This window comes from Mesoplodon densirostris, chromosome X, assembly GCF_025265405.1.
Source record: "Mesoplodon densirostris isolate mMesDen1 chromosome X, mMesDen1 primary haplotype, whole genome shotgun sequence".
Taxonomy (NCBI): Eukaryota; Metazoa; Chordata; class Mammalia; order Artiodactyla; family Ziphiidae; genus Mesoplodon; species Mesoplodon densirostris.
The window spans coordinates 122,184,077-122,206,471 of NC_082681.1; the positions used below are offsets into that span (position 1 = coordinate 122,184,077).

The following is a 22,395-nucleotide window of genomic DNA, read 5'->3' on the forward strand; positions in this document are numbered from 1 at the left end:
GCTAGCGGGCTCTAGAGCACAGGCTCAGTAGTTGTGGCGCACGGGCTTATGCACTCCGTGGCATGTGGGATCTTCTTGGACCAGGGATCGAACCTGTGTCCCCTGCAGTGGCAGGTGGATTCTTATCCACTGTGCCACCACGGAAGTCCCCCCTGCCCCCTGGGTTTTTTTTTACTTACTTGCCAGCTCAGCTATGCATTTTTAAAAGATATTTGTTATACGTGATCCATTATTTCTGGTGTGTGTAGCAGGATATCTAACCTGGCATATTCATAGACCTTGAAGTTCTCAAACTTCAAGAAAAAAATGAAACATATACTCACCTTCAAACAGAAATCTCTTATTATGTTTGATAGGCAATCAGAATGGCAGAATAAATTGCACAATGTATGCATCACCAAGGCCCCATCTAACCAGTGAAGGTGTCAAACCATATTAATTATAGGGCTCAATCTGAATGTACTCACTTTCTATCTCCAACAGACAAGAAAAAAATACGCTTTTTCAAACAATACACTCCCACAGCTTCCCCCGAGATTCTGATATGGCCCCCATCCCAGAAGGTGGTTCCCCCACAGCTGAAAATCACTGGTTTATGATATCTCCAAAGAAGATTACAGTTTAAAGATGGAAATATGTTTAATAGTTTGGTATTCCTCCTCCCATCCCTCAACCACTCACAGATGTTGTACTTTCCTCTGGTATTCTGTGGGTTCTTTTCAATATGTTTACAAACTGCTCAGGTCTCCTGGTTAGGTGGCATCCAAGAGACCAACACTAGGCTCAAATCCAGTTTCTACCTGGCAGTGTGTGAGTCCCGCCACTGGAGCCAAATCCTATCAGCTGACATTTAACCTAGTCTTACCAATAGCAGTTTACTAGGGACTTCCAATACCCACATTATACATCTGGCTCATGGTGTGAACTGGGGTCTACTTTTCTCTACTACTGATTATGAATTTCAAGGGTTGGGGCAAAGATTGTGTCAGTGATTTGGGCCAACTGTTTACAAGGAGGGAAAGCCCCAATTCTTGTTAAACAACCTTGGTGTCTGATTTACTCAACTTGTCAAATTTATGCACTACATAGAAAGCCTTTAAAAGCTCATTAAAGTCAATGCTTCCATCTTTGTTTAAGTCCATCCTTTCGGCAAGCTCATCTAACTGGGAATCATCAATACAGACACTGTAGTGACTTTTGAAAAGTTTCCATATGCTACGAAATTCTTCCATGGAGATCAGGCCTAAAAGAATATAGGAGAAGGCCATGAGTGTTCATTTTAAGACCCACCTTAGAGAGGGGTGGGGAAAGCCATACTGACTGAATAGTCCCAATTAGCAGCTCACTAACATGCCTGACCATCGAGACACTGAAGGAAATGGAAAAGTAAGATTGTAAATATAAGAAACAATAAGTCACTTTCCACTACCAAGTGATCCTGAGATTATTCTAAAGCTGGAATGAGTGAACAGTGAAGGAATGGGGAGGGGGAGATTGTAGATGTGGTACTATATGTAGTATAGAAATTATAAGATCTAAAAGCTAAGGGAGAGGGACACGGAAGGAGGGCAGAGAGGAGAGCTACATCAAAGCAGAGGGAGAATTAACCCTGGGACTCAAAAAGAGGATTGCAAACAGTGGCTCTGCCATTTTCTATAGGCAGTAATTTACTTTTGTGTTTTGATTATTGATCTTTTGGTATTCAATGGTCTCTGCAGTTGGGGATTATCTGATGATTTTTTTAAAGTTTGAAAATAAATAACTGTGCATCAAAGCTAAGCAGAAAATGAGTTCTTAGTCCCCAAAACAGAATCAGAACTCTAGGGATGATTTTTATTGCCAGGAATAAGTACAATTTTTAAATGGACAGTGAATTATCTTTTCATCTGTGCTGGTGATTTATAAAAGGAGCTATTCTTGTCTGACTAATGGATATATAAGCGTATACCATATGGACTCAAATAGAGAGTCTGTGGCCAAACTAAAAAAAACAATAATATTAAACATGAATTTATCCCTACCCCCCACCCCTGAGTTAAATCAAGTTTGCATGAAGAATGCAATAGATGAAAACAGAATTCTGGTTTAAAAGAAACAGACTAGCCTTTGCTTTCTATTGCTACTGAACCAATCAAAGTGAACCTACCTGAGTGATCAGAGTCAATGACATTAAAGATGATTTGCAGGTCAGATCGGTATCTGTACACTGTTTCAATCAGAGTAGACTGAACCTAAAATAAAGACTGTCTAAGTGTTAAGACATACAGGATTTATAACAGATCAATTTTAGTAAAAGTAACAAACACACGACATGGTCACCAATTCGAAGTATGTGATTTAGATAGAAATTTGAGAAGGCAGGCCTTCCTTGGAGGCCCAACCCTCTTGAATCAGATAAAAGACCATGCTCTTGTGTTCTGTAGCGCCTGCAGTCTCTGTTGCTTAGGGGATGGGCCAAAGCGAATCTGTGTGCCAGGCTCTGCACTGTCAGCTCCTATGGATTTCATTCAGTCCTCAACAATAGCCCTAAGGAACAGAACTATTATTATGCCCATTTTACAGACTGGAAGACAGAGAGGTAAAGTAAGTTTCCCAAGGTTCACATAGCTGGTAAGTGGGATTTGAATCTTGGCCTGAAGCCAAGGCCTGGGAGCTTAGCCACCATGGTAAACTGTTCTCAAGTGAAGCCAAAAGCCTCCTTTCTGTGGATATTTTAGTTTCCCACGTGCAGTTTTACTTCCCGTTTCCTGCTCAGCTTCTCAACTCTCCTGCAAACAATCCCCCCAGTCCTAGTTCCCATCTGCTCACTTTCAGCCCAATATTATAACTAATTGCTGATGAGTTGTTAACTAGTAAGTACTGGGGGTCTGACAACTCTCCCTGGGGTATTCCCATTTTAATAAGAAATTCTAAATTTTAAAATTCTTTAAGGTATAAGATGTCGTATCAGTAAGTCTATACTTACTGACAGTTAATAGGAGTATGTTGAGTATTTTAAAGAGTATTATATGAAAGAATAGATGTCATATATGCCCTTCTGCTGGACAGCACTTAAGAGAAGAATCACATATTTGACACAGATTAGCTTGCAGAAGGCTTTTCTTCTTTCTTCTTTTTGCCTATCCTTAGAACGCACAAACTTCTTGAACAGATCACAGTGTATCTGGAAGATCCCACTTAGGTCTTTCCTAAGAGTGCCATGCCCACCCATTAGACGATTGCACTCCCAACTTTTCAAAGAACTAAGGAACTCTTATAAGTCGTCCAAAGGCTGTTTGACGCCAGCCAGGTTTTAGCCGGTGGCTGTGTTTCACTTACCTCTTGCACAGGTTTCTTAATGTGGATATCCTGGAAGCTGGACATGTAGTCAATATTTCCATCTTTGTCTGTGGTTACCAGATGTGAACTCAGGGATCTCCATGGCAAGTTCAGCCCCAAAACGTTCTCCATGGAAAAAGCCCACTGGCCCACAGAAAGTTTTCCTAACAACAACAGCAACAAAGCCCATATAATTGGTTGATAATTTGATTAAAAATGCAACCTCATCAATGGAGCAAGCAGACAGCCTTGGTTTTGAGGCCTGGGTGCCTCTGCTCCCCATTATGATCTGTCCTACCACGCCCCCCGACCCTGAGGGAGGAATAACCTTTGGGGTTCCGCAGATCTTTCCTTTACTGTTATGGGTAAGCAATCAGAATTTGGGTATACTAGATTTTTTTCCCTTTTCTTATTAACAAAGTAAGGTATGTTTGTAATAGAAGATTTGAAAACACAAAAGGATAAAAGATTACTTTTTTTTTTTTTTTTTTTTTTTTTTTTTTTTTGCGGTACGCGGGCCTCTCACTGCTGTGGCCTCTCCCGTTGCGGAGCACAGGCTCCAGTCGCGCAGGCTCAGCGGCCATGGCTCACGGGCCCAGCCGCTCTGCGGCATGTGGGATCTTCCCGGACCGGGGCACGAACCCACGTCCCCTGCATCGGCAGGCGGACTCTCAACCACTGCGCCACCAGGGAAGCCCAAAAAGATTACTTTTATTTTTAACATGTGGGCATATTGTTCATGTCTCATTTTCCCAGGTAATATCCTTTCATCCCCTAAAATTATATGTAGCTTTTTGAAATATAAATACCTTTATTTTTTCTGATTATTAAAGATATGTTCTTCCATGTATATAAACATGTATATATAAATGTATACATATTTTATCTTTCTTAAAGCCAAATATACTTATACCATATGTTTTACATATGTGTATTACATATAGCAACACACACACATAACAAACATATATATTCTAACCTGATTTTTTACTTACAATAAATCATGGACATGCATCTATGTTAATAAACATAGATCTACATCATTCTTTTAATGGCTGAGAAACTATTCCATTATTTTCTTAGGATCATTCCTAGAAGTGGAATTGCTGGATCAAAGGGTATGTACATTTTTAAGGCTTTTGATATATATTGCCAAACTGCTTTCAAGAAAGAGTAGCCAGGGGGCTTCCCTGGTGGTGCAGTGGTTAAGAATCTGCCTGCCAATGCAGGGGACACGGGTTCGAGCCCTGGTCCAGGAAGATCCCACATGCCGCGGAGCAACTAAGCCCATGCGCCACAACTACTGAGCCTGCACTCTGGAGTCCGCGTGCCACAACTACTGAGCCCGCGTGCCACAACTACTGAAGCCCGTGCACCTAGACCCCGTGCTCCGCAACAAGAGAAGCCACCACAATGAGAAGCCCATGCACCACAACAAAGAGTAGCCCCCGCTCGACACAACTAAAGAAAGCCCACGTGCAGCAACGAAGACCTAATGCAGCCATAAATAAACAAACAAACAAATAAATAAATTTATTAAAAAGCAAAAAAGAGAAAGAAAGAGTAGCCAGGGACTTCCCTGGCGGTGCAGTGATTAAGAATCCGCCTGCCAATGCAGGGGCCATGGGTTTGATCCCTAGTCCAGGAGGATCCCACATGCCGCAGAGCAACTAAGCCCGTGCGCCACAACTACTGAGCCTGCGCTCCAGAGCCCACGAGCCACAACTACTGAGGCCCACGCACCTAGTCCCCACGCTCCGCAACAAGAGAAGTCACCACGATGGGAAGCCCACGCACTGCAAGGAAGAGTAGCCCCTGCTTACCACAACTAGAGAAAGTCCCATGTGCAGCAACGAAGACCCAACACAGCCAAAAATAAATTAATTTTTTTAAAAAGATGGGCTTCCGTGGTGGCGCAGTGGTTGAGAGTCCGCCTGCCGATGCAGGGGACACGGGTTCGTGCCCCGATCCTGGAAGATCCCACATGCCGCGGAGCGGCTGGGCCCGCGAGCCATGGCCGCGGAGCCTGTGTGTCCGGAGCCTGTGCTCCACAACGGGAGAGGCCACAGCAGTGAGAGGCCCGCGTACAGCAAAAAAAAAAAAAAAAAAAAGAGTAGCTATTTTACACTCCCACCAAGATGATTTCCCACACACTTACCTGCTAAGGACATAATTCTTTTTTTTTAAATTGAAGTTTAACGCATACAGAAAAGTTCACAAAACAAATACTGAACTCAGTGAATTATCACAAAGGAGTTTCTTATACAACCACCATCAAGGACAAGAAATAGAACATTGCCAACATCCAAAAGCCCCCTCTGTGGCCCCTCATAATTACTATCACCTCCCACTTTCCCAAGGAGAGTCACTATATTGATTTCTAACACTATAGTTTACTTTTTGCCTTTTTTGATCTATATATAAACAGAATCATAAAGTAAATATTTTGGGAGGAATCTTACTTCCTTTGCTCAACACTAAGTTCATGAGATTCAGCCATGTTCCATTTAGTTGTAGTGTCTTCATTTTCATTGATGTATAGTATTCCACATATTCAAAATTTATATACCCATTCTATTGTTGGTGGATATTGGATTATCTACAGTTTGGTGCTATTACAAACAGTACTGCTAAGAACATTCTGTACATGCCCCTTTGGTGCATTAAACCTATAGCTCAATTTGGGGAGAATTTATATCTTGACAACTTTGGCCCTTGAACATAGTAATACCCACCCATGTATTTCAGTTCTTTTTTATTTCTTTTAATAATATTTTAGAAATCTCACACATCATTTGGTTTCCTTCTCGGTACTTGATTATCTATTGTGAATGGTATCTTTTAAGATTTTCATCATCTAAAAGTTAATGGCTGCCTATACCAGTTATCAATTTACTTCCACCCACTTAAAAATCTACCTTTCTTTGCCCTGTTTTGTGATATTGGAGCTGAACCCTGTAAATATTTCTCCTTTGGCAGCTGGCATAATGTTAGGCTTTATCAGCAGAGGGTGCAGGAAGAATGCTCTAAGACATAGCAGAAGAAACGGTTCTGGTGTACTTTGCTTCTTGCTTCTACAGCATAGCATGCCTGCTACAGGTGTGTGGGAAATGCAGTGGCACCCACTCTCTAGTGGATTTCATGGACACCACAGTGGGTGGTTCCCTTGCAAGCAGTGTGTGAGAGACACAGTGGTGCATAGCCCAAAGAGAGTTTTGATGGCACCACAGTGGGTGGCTCCATTCTCTTCCTAGCCCACTAGCTACAGACCAACTCTGACCTGAGACACCTCAGTGAACTTTCACCCCATCCAGCAGGCCAAAGTGACACCCGCTCCAATGAGGTCTGAATCTTAGCCTTGGTTGGAAGTAGGGGACTCTTCCAAGTTTGTTCCTTCCTTGGATACTCTCTCTCAGCCTTAGAGACAGTAGTTGTTCCCTACACTTTCTGTTCTTGTATTCTTTAGAGTTCTCTTTTATTCCTATTAGTAATTAATCACCTTTTACTAGTTTATAATTCTTTATATTGTTTCCTTGTTCAAATTACTGATGTGGTTTCTGTCTCCTGAATAGATTCTGACTGATACACTAGTATATGGAAGTGCAATCAATTTCTGTTTATTGACCTTGAGGTTCTACAACTTGCTAAATTCACTTATTAATTCTAACAGTTTTTCTGTGGATTTATTTGGCATGTTGTCTATGCATAGTGACATTTTATTTCTTCTTTCTAAGCCTTATCATTTTATTTAACTTGCCTTGTTGTACTGGCTAGCATCCTTAGTACAAAGTTGAACAGAGTCTTGAGAGGGGGCCTCTGTATTAGTTTCCTATTGCTGCTCTAACAAATTACCATAAAGTTAGTGGCTTAAAATAACACATATTTATTCTCTTACAGTTCTGGAGGTTAGAAGTACAAAATCAGTTTCACTGGGCCAAAGTCAAGTGTCAGCAGGGCTGGTTCCTTCTGGAGGCTCTGAAGGGAGACTCTCCTTCCTTGCCTTTTTCAGCTTCTAATGGTTGCCTATATTCCTTGGCTTGGGGAACCTTCCTCCATTTTCAAAGTGCATTATTTCAATATCTGCTTCCATCATCACATCACATTCTCCTCTGATTCTGACTCTTCCTATGTCCCCCTTATAAAGACCATTGTGATTACACCAGACCCACCTAGATAATGCAGAATAATCTCCTCAAGTCAAGATCTTTAACTTAATCACATCTGCAAAGTCCCTTCTGCCAAATAAGGTAACAGTCACAGATTCTGGGGATCACAATGTGGATATATTATGGGAAGGGGCATTATTCAGCCTGCTACAGCATCCTTCCCTCATTCCCAAACTTAGAAGGAAAGGTTTCAACATGTCTCCATTAAGTATGCTATTTTCTATAGGCTTTGGTAGATATCCTTGATGAGATTAAGGAAGTTTACTTCCATTTTTAGTTTTCTAAATGTTTTTTAAACCCATGAAACCAGGGCGAAATATATGAAACAAGTTTTTTCTTGAGAGAATTATATTACTTCTTTAAGTTCTGTTAACTGGTGAATTACACTGATTGATTTTCAAATGCTAAAACAACCTAGAATTCCTAGTGTTCCTAGAATAAACTAAACTCTGTTGTGATACACTAACCTTTTGCTATTATTTCATCCAGGAATTTTTTCATCTAAATGTATGAGTGATATTAGCTTTTAATTTTCCTTTTCCATAATGTTTTTGTTAGGTTTTGGTATCAAGGTTATGCTGACCTCCTAAAATCATTTTGAAAGTGTTCCCTTGAGAATTCCCTGGTGGTCCAGTGGTTAGGACTCTGTGCTTTCACTGCCAAGGGCATGGGTTCGATCCCTGGTCTGGGAACCCTCAAGCCATGTGGCACAGCCAAAAAAAAAAAAAAAGAAAGTGTTCCCTCTATTTCTATTCTCTGGAAGAGTTTCTGTAACACTGGTTTCATTTCTTTCTTTTTTTCTTTTTTTTTCTTTTTTTCTTTTTGGGTTCGTGGGCCTCTCACTGCTGTGGCCTCTCCTGTTGCGGAGCACAGGCTCCGGACATGCAGGCTCAGCAGCCATGGCTCACGAGACCAGCCGCTCTGCGGCATGTGGGATCTTCCCAGACCGGGGCACAAACCCGTGTCCCCGGCATCGGCAGGCAGACTCTCAACCACTGCACCACCAGGGAAGCCCTTCATTTCTTTCTTAAAATATTAAATATGCATACTGTAATGGCTAATGAAGCTATATGAGCTCAGAGCTTTCTATGTGGAAAGTTTCAAAATTTCAGATCCAATTTCTTTAATAGTTACAGGAATTGTTCAGATTTTCTATTTCTTTTTGTGTCAGTTTTTATAAGTATGTGTGTACATATATATTTTAAGAATGTGTCCATTTAATCTAAAGTTTCCATTTATTAGCATAAGAATTTCCATAATATATCTTATGATCTTTTTAATATCTGTAAAGTCTGTAGTAATGTCCCCCCTTTCAATTCTGGCATCAGTTATTTGGTCTCTCTTTCTTTCTCTCCTTATGAGGGTTATATCAACATTTTCTTCAAAGAACCACTTTTTGTTACTTTGTTGATCACAGTTTCATCTTTTAAAGTATATACATTGAAGGATATCAATGCCTCTCTTATTTGCATCCCATAAGTTCTGATATGTTGTATTTTCATTACTCAATTTCAGCATTCTAATTTCCACTGTGATTTCTTCTTTGATCCAAGGGTTATTTAGCAGTGTATTTCTCATTTCCAAGCCCAAGGGGGTTTTCTAGCTACCTTATGTAATTGAGTTGTAGCTCAATTCACTATGTCAGAGAATTTATTCTATATGTTTCCAATACAAAATTTATTGAGATTTACTTTATGTTCCATTTAATGGTCAATTTTTGTAAATGTTCCATTTGTGCTTGACAGCAATGTATATTCTGCAATGTTGGATGCAGAGTTCTAGATATTCAATATGTCTTTTAGGGAAAGTTAGCTAATCTTTTTGTCTATTTATACTTTCGGTTCCTGTGAGAGAGGAGTGTTAAAATCTCCCACTATGATGGTAGGTTTTTCTACTTCTACTTGTTCAGTGCATTTTTGTTTTACATATTTTTGAAGGAGGCTGTATTAATAGGTGCATACACGTTTAGAATGGATTTAGTTGGAAAACTGAATATTTTATCATAAAGTGTCCCTTTATTTTTCTAGTAATGTATATCTCATTGAAGTCTACTTTGTCTGATATTAATACAGCTGTTCCCACTTTGTTTTTGTTAGTGTTTTCATGTTGTATCTTTTCGTAAATTTTATTTTCAATGTTTTGTACAAATTTTCCCTGACTTAAAATGCAGTACATCTCAATAAACCTATCATAAGTTTAAGATATTGTGAGTAAAAAATGCATTTAATATTTACATCTAACCTACTGAACAGCATAGCTTAGCCTAGCCTACCTTAAATGTGCTCAGAACACTTACATTAGCCTATAGTTGGGCAAAATCATCTAACACAAAACCTATTTTATAGTAAAGTGTTGAATATCTCATGTAATTTATTGAATACTGTACTGAAAGTGAAAAAAAGAATGGCTGTATGGGTATGGAATGGTTGTAAGTGTATTGGTTGTTTACCCTTGTGATCTTGTGGCTGACTGGGAGCTGTGGCTCAATGCTACTACCCAGCATCATGAGAGAGCATTGTACCACATATTGCTAGCCTGGGAAAAGATCAAAATTCAAAATTTGAAGTATGGTTTCTACTCAATGCATATGGCTTTCACACCATTTTAAGATTGAAAAATTGTAAGTCAAATCATCATAAATTGGGGACCACCTGTATATATGACTCTACTGTCTACTGGCTTCTGTTGCAACTGTTGAGAAGTCTGACGTCACTCTAATTGTTGTCTCTGTAGCACTGTGTGTTTCCTCTGCTTGCTTTTAAGATTTTCTCTTCGCTGTTGGTGCTCTGCAGTTTCACCACAAATGTGTGTAGGTGTGAATTTAATTTTATTTACCCTATTGGAGAATCACTGTTCCTCTTTACCTGTGAATTTGAGTCTTTCAACAGTTCTGGAAAGGTCTCAGCCATTATCATGTCAAATATATTCTCTCTTACATTCTCCCCTCCTGGGACCCTGATTAGATGTATGTTACACATTTGATTCTTAATCTTTCTAATTCTTTTTTAAGCAACATCTAATCTTCTGTTTAACCCACTCACCATGTTTTCTTAATGAGTTTTTATATCTATATAAAATAAAAATGGTTCTTCTTTAAATCATTTTCAAATGCATATTTGTGATTCCATCTTTCATTTCTTTAAACATTTTCTTTCTCAGTAAGTTTTTATTTTGTATTTGATAATTCCAATATATGATGTCCTTGGGAAACTAATCTGTTGCTTATTGTTTCTGCTGACTCTCCCTCATGGTAGCTTGTCCCCTTGTTTGTTTGGTGATCTTCGGTTGTGACCTCATATTAGTTGATCTTAATCTCTGGATATACTAGTGGCCCAAATTAGGGACGCTTCCCATGAAGATGGATTTGCATTTGCTTGCCAGGAGTTGAGGGCACTACAGACCTAGGACTACTTTAGTCACTTTGAGGATCTAGGCTTAATGTTGTAAGTCTCAAATTCAGCTTGTCCATCTTTCTACTATCCTATGGTTTAGTCTCAGGATTGACTGCTACACTAGTATTAGTATTTGCCCCCAGGACAATCTAGCCTTTTGTGCTTGCTTGCTGCTCCATGTTCCAACATGTGGTTTTAAAAATCCTTTAATGGGGAGAGGAAATGCAGCCTAGAGATTTATCTTAATTACTGTGAGGCTGGTAAATGCATTAAACTAATGTATCCTCTAGAATCTAGCTGTTTCTAAACAGGAGGACCTTCCAGAGTGTCTAGTCAAACATACTAACAGAAAAGAAGTCTAATTCTGGTTGTTGTTGCTTTTTTAAGTTGAAAGAAGCTTACTGAAAAGGAGGAATATGCTTTTGTCCAAGCATAAAATGGATTATATTTCATTTTTATCTCTATCATTCCTTGCTGGCAAAAGTAGAAAACTGAAATCTTAAGGAAACAAAGAAAATGAAAACTAATTTGTATGTAACCTGGTATGTTAAGCAATGGTAAGCATTACATAATTTTTTTTACCTGATTTACTGCTGTCTTGAAGTTGGAAAACACGAATGAGGTTAGTTTTTTGTGAAATCATTCTCTCTTTTAACATCCTGATGGCTCTACTTTCAACAGTATTCATCCTATGTTAAGAAAATAATTATTAGGTGAAAGTTACATAAGTCATCCTGTTCTGTTTCATTTTAATATGATTTGTTGCCACTCACCAGTTTCTACATTAAATGAACTGTCTAACTTAACAAATATCATATTACTAGGTGGTGAATGTGTTTATATGTGTGTGTGTGTGTGTGAAATTTTAAAAGGATTATTACCAGTATTTTCTTTTTGATTTCAAAGATTCACATGAACAATTAGTGTACGAGAATATCCAAGACAAGAAGGAAAACAAAGAGGGACTTGCTATAGCAGATGTTGAAGTTTACCTTAAAGTTACTTAAACAAAACAGCAAATATTGACACAAGAGAAGACAGATACATACAAGAATAGAATAGAATTTTCATAAATATAGTGAACTATAATATATATGGGCGGGGCTTCCCAGGTGGCACAGTGGTTGAGAGTCCGCCTGCTGATGCAGGGGACACGGGTTCATGCCCCGGTCCGGGAAGATCCCACGTGCTGCGGAGCAGCCGGGCCCGTGAGCCATGGCCGCTGAGCCTGCGCGTCTGGAGCCTGTGCTCCGCAACGGGAGAGGCCACAACAGTGAGAGACCCGCGTACTGCAAAAAAAAAAAAAAATATATATATATATATATATATATATATATATATATATATATATATATATGGGAACAATATATATGACAAAGGAGGTGTTAAAATTCAGTAGAAAAGGACGATTTTTAAAAATAGTACTAGCACAATTAATGTCTGGATGTTAAACTTCCACCTCAGACCATTTACAAAAATAAATTCAAAATAAAGGAGGAACAGAGGAACAAAGTAGTCATGAGTCACCCCAAAAAAGCAAAATGGCAGATGTAAATCCAACCACATCAATAATAACATCATATTTGAATGGATTAAATAAATAAAAAAGCAGAGATTGTGAGACTAAATTAAAAAAATAAGATCCAACTATATGTTGTCTACAGGAGACACACTTTAGTTTCAAAGATACAAAGAGTTTGAAAGGAAAAAGTATACCATGCAAACAGCAACCAGAAGAGAGTTAGAGTGGCCATACTAATAGTAGACAAAATAGACTAAGACAAAAGCTATTACTAGAGAAAAAGAGGGATACTTTATAATGATAAAAGAACCAATCAGTCAAGAAGATGAAATAATTATAAAACATATATGAAACTAACAACAGAGCCCAAAGCTACATGAAACAGAAAGTGACAGAATTGAGGGGGCAAACAGACAATTCAACAATAATAGTTGAGGACTTCAGTACTCTACTTTCAATAATAGATAGAACAACTGGGCAGAAAATCAAAAAGGATATAAAAGACTTGAACAGCACTATAAACCAACTGGATCTAACAGATTTGTATAAAACACTCCACCCAACATCAGCAGAATATATATTCTTCTAAAGCGTACATGGAATATTCTCCACAATAAGACCCCATGTTAGGCCATACCATAAGTCTCAATAGATATAAAATGATTAAAACCATACAAAGTATCTTTCCTGACTACAAATAAATAAATAAATTAGAGATTAATAACAAAGAAATTGGGAAAATCACCATGTAAGGAAATTAAGCAATACAATCCTAAATAACCAATGGGTCAAAGAAGAAATCACAACAGAAATAGAAAATACTTTAAAGATGAATGAAACTGTAAATACAACATGCCAAAACATATGAGATAAAAGTAAAGCACTGCTTAGAGGAAAATATATATCCATAAATACCTATATTAAAAAAGAAAGATGTCTGGGCTTCCCTGGTGGCTCAGTGGTTGAGAGTCTGCCTGCCGATGCAGGGGACATGGGTTCGTGCCCTGGTCTGGGAAGATCCCACATGCCGCGGAGCGGCTAGGCCCGTGAGCCATGGCTGCTAAGCCTGCGTGTCTGGAGCCTGTGCTCTGCAACGGGAGAGGCCACGACAGTGAGAGGCCTGTGTACCGGAAAAAAAAAAAAAAAGAAATATATCAAATAAATAGTATAATGTCTATCTTCAAAAGCTAGAAAAAAAACATTAAACTAAAATCCAAAGCAAATACATGGATGGAAATAATAAAGAACAGAGGAGAAATACATGAAATAGAGAAATAAAAAAACAATAGAGAAAATCAACAAAACCAAAAATTGGTTCTTTGAAAAGATCAATAAAATTGACAAACTTTTATCTAGACTGGCTAAGGAAAAAAAAAAAAGACCCAAATTTCTAAAATCAAATGATTTTAGAGAGGGGGTCATCACATCTGACCTTATAGAAATAAAAAGTATAAGGGAATACTATGAACAATTGTACACCAACAAATTAGATAACAGACAAATTCCTATAAAGACACAAATTACCAAAATTGGCTAGGAAGAAATAGAAAACTGAACATACCTGGAACAAGGAACAAGATTGAATAAGTAATCAAACAACTTCTCACAAAAAAAAGCTCAGGGCCAGATGGCTTCACTGGTGAATTCTACCAAACATTTAAAGAAGAATTAATACCAATCATTCACAAACTCTTCCAAAAAATAGAAAAGGTGGGAATACTACCCATCTTATTATATAAAGTCAGTATTACCATGATACTAAAACCAAAGATCACAAGAAAACTATAGACCAATAACTCTTATGAATATAGATGGAAAATCCTCAACATAATACTAGCAAACTGCATCTAGCAATATATAAAAAGGATCATATACCATTAACAAGTGGGATGTATCCTAAGAATGCAAGGTTTGTTTAACATCTGAAATGAATCAATGTAACACATCATATTAATAGAATAAAAGACAAAATCCACACGATCATCTCAATACATTCAGAAAATGTATTTGACAAAATCCAACACTCTTCATGATAAAAACAGTCAACAAACTAGGCGTGGAAGGAAACATCCTCAACCTGATAAGGGGCATCTACAAAAAACACATAGCTAATATACTTAATGCTGAAAGAGTGAATATGTCCCTCTTAAAATCAGGAAGAAGACAAGGGTATCTGCTCTCACCACTTCTATTCAATATTGGTTCGGAGGTTCTAGCCAGGCAGTTAAGCAAGAAAAGGAAGTAAAAGGCATCCAGATTGGAAAGGAAGAAGTAAAACTATCCGCATTCACAGATAATATGATCTTGTATATAGAAAATCCCATAGATTCCACTAAAAACTATTAGAACTTTGTACAGCAACTATACTTCAATTAAAAAGATAGATTAAAAAAGCTATTAGAACTAATAAAGAAGTTCATTAAGATTGCAAAACATACAAAAATCAACTGTATTTCTATACACTATAAATGAATAATCCAAAAATGTAATTAAGAAAACAATCCCAGCTCTCACTCTCTCTTGTGAGAACACCAGAATCACAACTAGCTGCTGGACAATCATCAACAGGAAGACATTGGAACTCACCAAAAAAGATACCCCACATCCAAAGACAAAGGAGAAGCCACAATGAGATGGTAGGAGGGGTGCAATCACAATAAAATCAAATCCCATAACTGCTGGGTGGGTGATTCACAGACTGGAGAACACTTATACCACAAAAGTCTACCCACTGGAGTGAAGGTTCTGAGCCCCACGTAGGGTTCCCAATCAGGGGGTCCGGCAACGGGAGGAGGAATTCCTAGAGAACCAGACTTTGAGGCCTAGTGGGATTTGATTGCAGGACTTTGACAGGACTGGGGGAAACAGAGACCCCATTCTTGGAGGGCACATACAAAGTAGTGTGTGCGTCGGGACACAGGGGAAGGAGCAGTGACCCCAGGAGAGACTGAACCAGACCTACCTGCTAGTGTTGGAGGCTCTCCTGCAGAGACGGGGGGTGGCTGTGTCTCACCGTGGGGACAAGGACACTGGCAGCAGAAGTTCTGGGAAGTACTCCTTGGCATGAGCCCTCCCAGAGTCTGTCATTAGCCCCACCAAAGAGCCCAGGTAGGCTCCAGTGTTGGGCCACCTCAGGCCAAACAACTAACAGGGAGGGAACCCAGCCCCACCCATCAGCAGTCAAGCAGATTAAAGTTTTACTGAGCTCTTCCCACCAGAGCGACAGTCAGCTCTACCCACCACCAGTCCCTCTCATCAGGAAACTTACACAAGCCTCTTAGATAGCCTCATCTACCAGAGGGCAGACAGCAGAAGCAAGAACTACAATCCTGCAGCCTGTGGAACAAAAACCACATCCACAGAAAGATAGACAAGATGAAAAGGCAGAGGGCTATGTACCAGATGAATGAACAAGATAAAACCCCAGAAAAACAACTAAATGAAGTGGAGATAGGCAACCTTCCAGAAAAAGAATTCAGAATAATGATAGTGAAGATGATCCAGGACCTCGGAAAAAGAATGGAGGCAAAGATCGAGAAGAGGCAAGAAATGTTTAACAAAGACCTAGAAGAATTAAAGAACAAACAGAGATGAACAATAAAATAACTGAAATGAAAACTACACTAGAAGGAATCAATAGCAGAATAACAGGCAGAAGAATGGATAAGTGACCTGGAAGACAGAATGATGGAATTCACTGCTGCGGAACAGACTAAAGAAAAAAGAATGAAAAGAAATGAAGACAGCCTAAGAGAACTCTGGGACAACATTAAACGCAACAACATTCACATTATAGGGGTCCCAGAAGGAGAAGAGAGAGAGAAAGGACCAGAGAAAATATCTGAAGAGATTATAGTCGAAAACTTCCCTAACATGGGAAAGGAAATAGCCCCCCAAGTCCAGGAAGCACAGCGAGTCCCATACAGGATAAACCCAAGGAGAAACACGCCGAGACACATAGTAATCAAATTGGCAAAAATTAAAGAGAAAGAAAAATGATTGAAACCAGAAAGGGAAAAACGACAAATAACATACAAGGGAAGTCGCATAAGGTTAACAGCTGATTTCTCAGCAGAAACTCTACAAGCCAGAAGGGAGTAGCATGATATACTTAAAAGTGATGAAAGAGAAGAACCTACAACCAAGATTACTCTACGGGCAAGGATCTCATTCAGATTCGATGGAGAAATCAAAAGCTTTACAGACAAACAAAAGCAAAGAGAATTCAGCACCACCAAACCAGCTCTACAACAAATGCTAAAGGAACTTCTCTAAGTGGGAAACACAAGAGAAGAAAAGGACCTACAAAAACAAACCTAAGGGCTTCCCTGGTGGCACAGTGGTTGAGATTCCACCTGCCGATGCAGGGGACGTGGGCTCGTGCCCCATTCAGGGAGGATCCCACATGCCGCGGCTGGGCCCGTGAGCCATGGCCGCTGAGCCTGCGCGTCCAGAGCCTGTGCTCCGCAACGGGAGAGGCCACAGCAGTGAGAGGCCCACATACCGCAAAAAAACAAAACAAAACAAAACAAACCTAAAACAATTAAGAAAATGGTCACAGGAACATACATATCGATAATTACCTTAAACGTGAATGGATTAAATGCTCCAACCAAAAGACACAGACTTGCTGAATGGACACAAAAACAAGACCCATATATATGCTGTCCACAAAGACCCACTTCAGACCTAGGGACACATACAGACTGAAAGTGAGGGGTCCACAACCAAATGGCTTCACAGGTGAATCCTATCAAACATTTAGAGAGGAGCTAACACCCATCCTTCTCAAACTCTTCCAAAAAATTGCAGAGGAAGGAACACTCCCAAACTCATTCTATGAGGCCACCATCACCCTGATACCAAAACCAGACAAAGATACTACAAAAAAAGAAAATTACAGACCAATATCACTGATGAATATAGATTCAATAAGCCTCAACAAAATACTAGCAAACAGAATCCAACAACACATTAAAAGGATCATACACGATGATGAAGTGGGATTTATCCCAGGGATGCAAGGGTTCTTCAATATACACAAATCAATCAATGTGATACACCATATTAACAAATTGAAGAAGAAAAACCATATGATCATCTCAATAGATGCAGAAAAGGCTTTTGACAAAATTCAACACCCATTTAAGATAAAAACTCTCCAGAAAGTGGGCATAGAGGGAACCTGCCTCAACATAATAAAGGCCATATATGACAAACCCACAGCAAACATCATTCTCAATGGTGAAAAACTGAAAGCATTTCCTCTAAGATCAGGAACAAGACAAGGATGTCCACTCTCACCACTATTATTCAACGTAGTTTTGGAAGTCCTAGCCACGGCAATCAGAGAAGAAAAAGAAATAAAAGGAATACAAATTGTAAAAGAAGAAGTAAAACTGTCACTGTCTGCAGATGACATGATACTATACATAGAGAATCCTAAAGATGCCACCAGAAAACTACTAGAGCTAATCAATGGATTTGGTAAAGTTGCAGGATACAAAATTAATGCACAGAAATCTCTTGCATTCCTATACACTAATGATGAAAAATCTGAATGGGAAATTCAGGAAACACTCTCATTTACCATTGCAAGAAAAAGAATAAAATACTGAGGAATATACCTACCTAGGGAGACAAAAGACCTGTATGCAGAAAACTGTAAGACACTGATGAAAGAAATTAAAGATGATACCAACAGATGGAGAGATATACCATGTTCTTGGATTGGAAGAATCAATATTGTGAAAATGACTATACTACCCAAAGCAATCTACAGATTCAATGCAATCCCTATCAAATTACCAATGGCATTTTTTACAGAACTAGAACAAAAAATCTTAAAATTTGTACAGAGACACAAAAGACCCCGAATAGCCAAAGCAGTCTTGAGGGAGAAAAACGGAGCTGGAGGAATCAGACTCCCTGACTTCAGACTATACTACAAAGCTACAGTAATCAAGACAGTATGGTACTGGCACAAAAACAGAAACATAGGTCAATGGAACAAGACAGAAAGCCCGGAGATAAACCCACGCACCTATGGTCAACTAATCTATGACAAAGGAGGCAAGGATATACAATGGAGAAAAGACAGTCTCTTCAATAAGTGGTGTTGGGAAAACTGGACAGCTACATGTAAAAGAATGAAATCAGAACACTCCCTAACACCATACACAAAAATAAACTCAAAATGGATTTGAGACCTAAATGTAAGAGTGGACACTATAAAACTCTTAGAGGAAAACATAGGAAGAACACTCTTTGACATAAATCACAGCAAGATCTTTTTTGATCCACCTCCTAGAGTAATGGAAATAAAAACAAAAATAAACAAATGGGACCTAATGAAACTTCAAAGCTTTTGCACAGCAAAGGAAACCATAAACAAGACGAAAAGACAACCCTCAGAATGGGAGAAAATATTTGCTAACGAATGAATGGACAAAGGATTAATCTCCAAAATATATTAATAGCTCATGCAGCTCAAAATTAAAGGATCAAACAACCCAATCCAAAAATGGGCAGAAGACCTAAATAGACATTTCTCCAAAGAAGACATACAGATGGCCAAGAAGCACATGAAAAGCTGCTCAACATCACTAATTATTAGAGAAATGCAAATCAAAACTACAATGAGGTATCACCTCACACCAGTTAGAATGGGCAGCATCAGAAAATCTACAAACAAATGCTGGAGAGGGTGTGGAGAAAAGGGAACCCTCTTGCACTGTTCGTGGGAATGTAAACTGATACAGCCACTATGGAGAACAGTATGGAGGTTCCTTAAAAAACTAAAAATAGAATTACCATATGACCCAGCAATCCCACTACTGGGCATATACCCAGAGAAAACCATAATTCAAAAAGACACATGCACCCCAGTGTCTACTGCAGCACTATTTACAATAGCCAGGTCATGGAAGCAACCTAAATGCCCATCGACAGACAAATGGATAAAGAAGTTGTGGTACATATATACAATGGAATATTAGTCAGCCATAAAAAGGAACGAAATTGAGTCATTTGTTGAGACGTGGATGGATGTAGAGACTGTCATACAGAGTGAAGTAAGTCAGAAAGAGAAAAACGAATATTGTATATTAACGCATGTACGTGGAACCTAGAAAAATGGTACAGATGAACTGGTTTGCAGGGCAGACGTTGAGACACAGATGTAGAGAACAAATGTATGGACACCAAGGGCAGAAAGCCGCTGGGGGATGGGGATGGTGGTGTGATGAATTGGGCGATTGGGATTGACATGTATACACTGATGTGTATAAAACTGATGACTAATAAGAACCTGCTGTATAAAAAAAATTAAAGTAAAAAATAAAAAAAAGAAAACAATCCCACTTACTACAGCACCAAAAAGAATAAAACACTTAGAAATAAATTTAACAAAAGAAGTCCAAGACTTGCACACTGAAAAGCACAAAATATTTTTGAAGGAAATTAAAGAAGATCAAAATAAATAGAACAATATGGACTGGAATATTTAATATTGTTAAAATGGAAATAGCCCCGAATTGATATTACAGATTCAAAATAACCCCTATGAAAATCCAAGTGGGCATTTTTGCAGAAGTTGACAAGCTGATTCTAAAATTCACATGGAAAACAATCTTAAAAAAGAAGACTCAAATTCAACTCACCTTTCCCAATTTCAAAGTTACCAAAAAGCTATAGTAATCAAGACAGGGTGTTACTGACATTAGGATAGTCATATAGGTCAATGGAGTACAACTTAAAGTTCAGAAATAAACCCATACCTGTATGGTCAATTGATTTTTGACAAGTGTGCCAAGACAGTCAAATAGGGGAAGGATAGTCTTTCCCACTGATGTTGCTGGGACAATTGAATATCCACATTTTAAAGAATAAGGTTGGACCCTTACCTCACACTATACACAAAAATTAACGCAAAATGGATCAGATATCCAAATATAAGAACTTAATCTATAAAAATAATGTATAAAATTCTCAGAAGAAAACATAGGAATAAAGCCTCATGACTTTGACTTAGGCAGTTAGTTCTTAGATACCCCATCACAAGCAGAAAAGGGAAAACAGATATATTGGATTTCATCAAAATTGAAAACTTTTGTGCTGCAAATAATAACATCAGGAAAGTGAAAAGACATCCCATAGAATGGAAGAGACTATTTGCAAATCATATATCTAATAAGTGACATGAATATAGGATATATGAATAACTCTTACAGTGCAATAATAAAAAGAGTAGTAACTCAATTAAAAATGGAAAAAGGATCTGAAAGAGACATTTCACTGAAGAAGATATACAAATGCCCAATAAGAACATGAAAAGATCCTCAAAGTCATTGGTCATGAGGGAAATGTAAATCAAAACCATGAGTTCCTACCTCACATCCACTAAGATGGCTATAATAAAAAAGACAGATCATAACAAGGGTTGTCAAGGATGTGGAGAAATTGGAATCTTCATACATTGCTGGTGGGAATGTAAAATTGTGCATCCCCTTGGGAAAAAAGCTTGCAAGTTCCTCAAAATGTTAAACATAAGCGTTACTATATAATCCAGCAATTCCACTTTCAGGTATATACCCAAGAGAAAAGAAAACAAATGTATACAAAAAACCCTGTCCACCAACGTTCAAAACAACATTATTCATAGCAGCCAAAAAGTCGAAACAACCCACATTTCTATTAGCTGATAAATGGACAAAGAAAATGAGGTCTATTGATACAATGGAATGTTATTCAGCCATTAAAAGGACTGAAGTACTGATATATGTTACAACATGAATGAACCTCAAAAGCACTGTGCTAAGAAAAAGAAGCTAGTCACAAAAGACCACATATTGTGTAATCCTATTTATATGTCATGTACAGAATAGGCAAATCTATAGGGACAGAAAGTAGATTAGTGGTTAACTAGAGTTGTGATGGGTGGGGGAGGGTTGGCCAGGGATGGGGAGGTGATAATGATGAGTGACTACTAATGGATACAAGTTTTCTTTTTAGGATGGAACAAATGTTCAAAAATTAGTTTATGGTGATGTTACACAACTCTGTAAATATACCAAATACCATTGAATTGTATACTTTAACTTGGTAAACTTTCAACAAAGCTGTTAAAATAAATTACAAATATATATGTAATATATATATATATGTAATATATATATGTGTGTGTGTGTGTGTGTGTGTATAAAATTTATGTGGAGACATTTTTCTACCGAAGGGGAAAATCCAAAAGTTATAATGAAATTATAAAATGTGATTTCATAGAATAAAGCAAAATCAAGATACCAACAAAATATATGCATCATGCCCATAAAAATCCTCTATCCCTCCTATGTAAAGAATTCCTAAAAATTTATCAGAAAATGACAAACAGCCCAATATAAAACAGGGGAATATTATAAACAGGAAATTCAAAGAAAAGAAAATGCAATGTTCAAAAATATAAGATGGGTAAACTCAGCTGTCTAAAAAATGCTAATTAAAACAATGAGATTTATCATTTTTATCCATCAGCTTGGCAAAAATTAAGAAGAGTAATAACTTATGAGACTAATGAGGATGTGGAGAAATTAATATGTTGTTTTCCAGATTGTTAATTGTTACAACTCTTTTGGAGTATCTAGCAAAATTTTAAACATTATAAATCGTATATTTTGATATCTTATGTAAAAAAAAAAGCACTAAAATCTTATGGATATGTGTATATATATATGTACAGACAGACAGACAGACACACACACACACACACACACACACACAGAGGAATGTTTGTTATAGTATTGCTTTTAAGTACAAAACCCTAGAACCAATCTGGATGGCCATCAGTTGAATACGATTTAGCTATCCATAACTGTTATGGTATACATATACTACAGAATATTATGCATCTACCAAAAAGAATGAGTTAGGTCTATATGTATAAACTTGGAGTAATGTTCACGATATAATCTTTAGGGAAAGAGTCAATTGCAGAATAGACCGT

The 22,395-nt window shown here is 38.1% G+C and overlaps 1 protein-coding gene across 1 annotated transcript in view; it reads right to left on the reverse strand.

The window, feature by feature from the left end:
• Positions 1-680: 680 nt before the first annotated feature.
• The window catches only part of PPEF1 (protein phosphatase with EF-hand domain 1), a 111,560-nt gene continuing 89,845 nt past the window's right edge, over positions 681-22,395 (reverse strand). Inside the window, exons 13-16 of the mRNA XM_060086560.1 lie at positions 11,459-11,565; positions 3,319-3,482; positions 2,147-2,231; positions 681-1,243 (exon numbers count right to left, since the gene is read on the reverse strand). Of these exons, the coding sequence (XP_059942543.1) occupies positions 1,035-1,243; positions 2,147-2,231; positions 3,319-3,482; positions 11,459-11,565 (565 nt within the window). The 3' untranslated portion in view covers positions 681-1,034. The remainder of the gene's footprint in view (positions 1,244-2,146; positions 2,232-3,318; positions 3,483-11,458; positions 11,566-22,395) is intronic.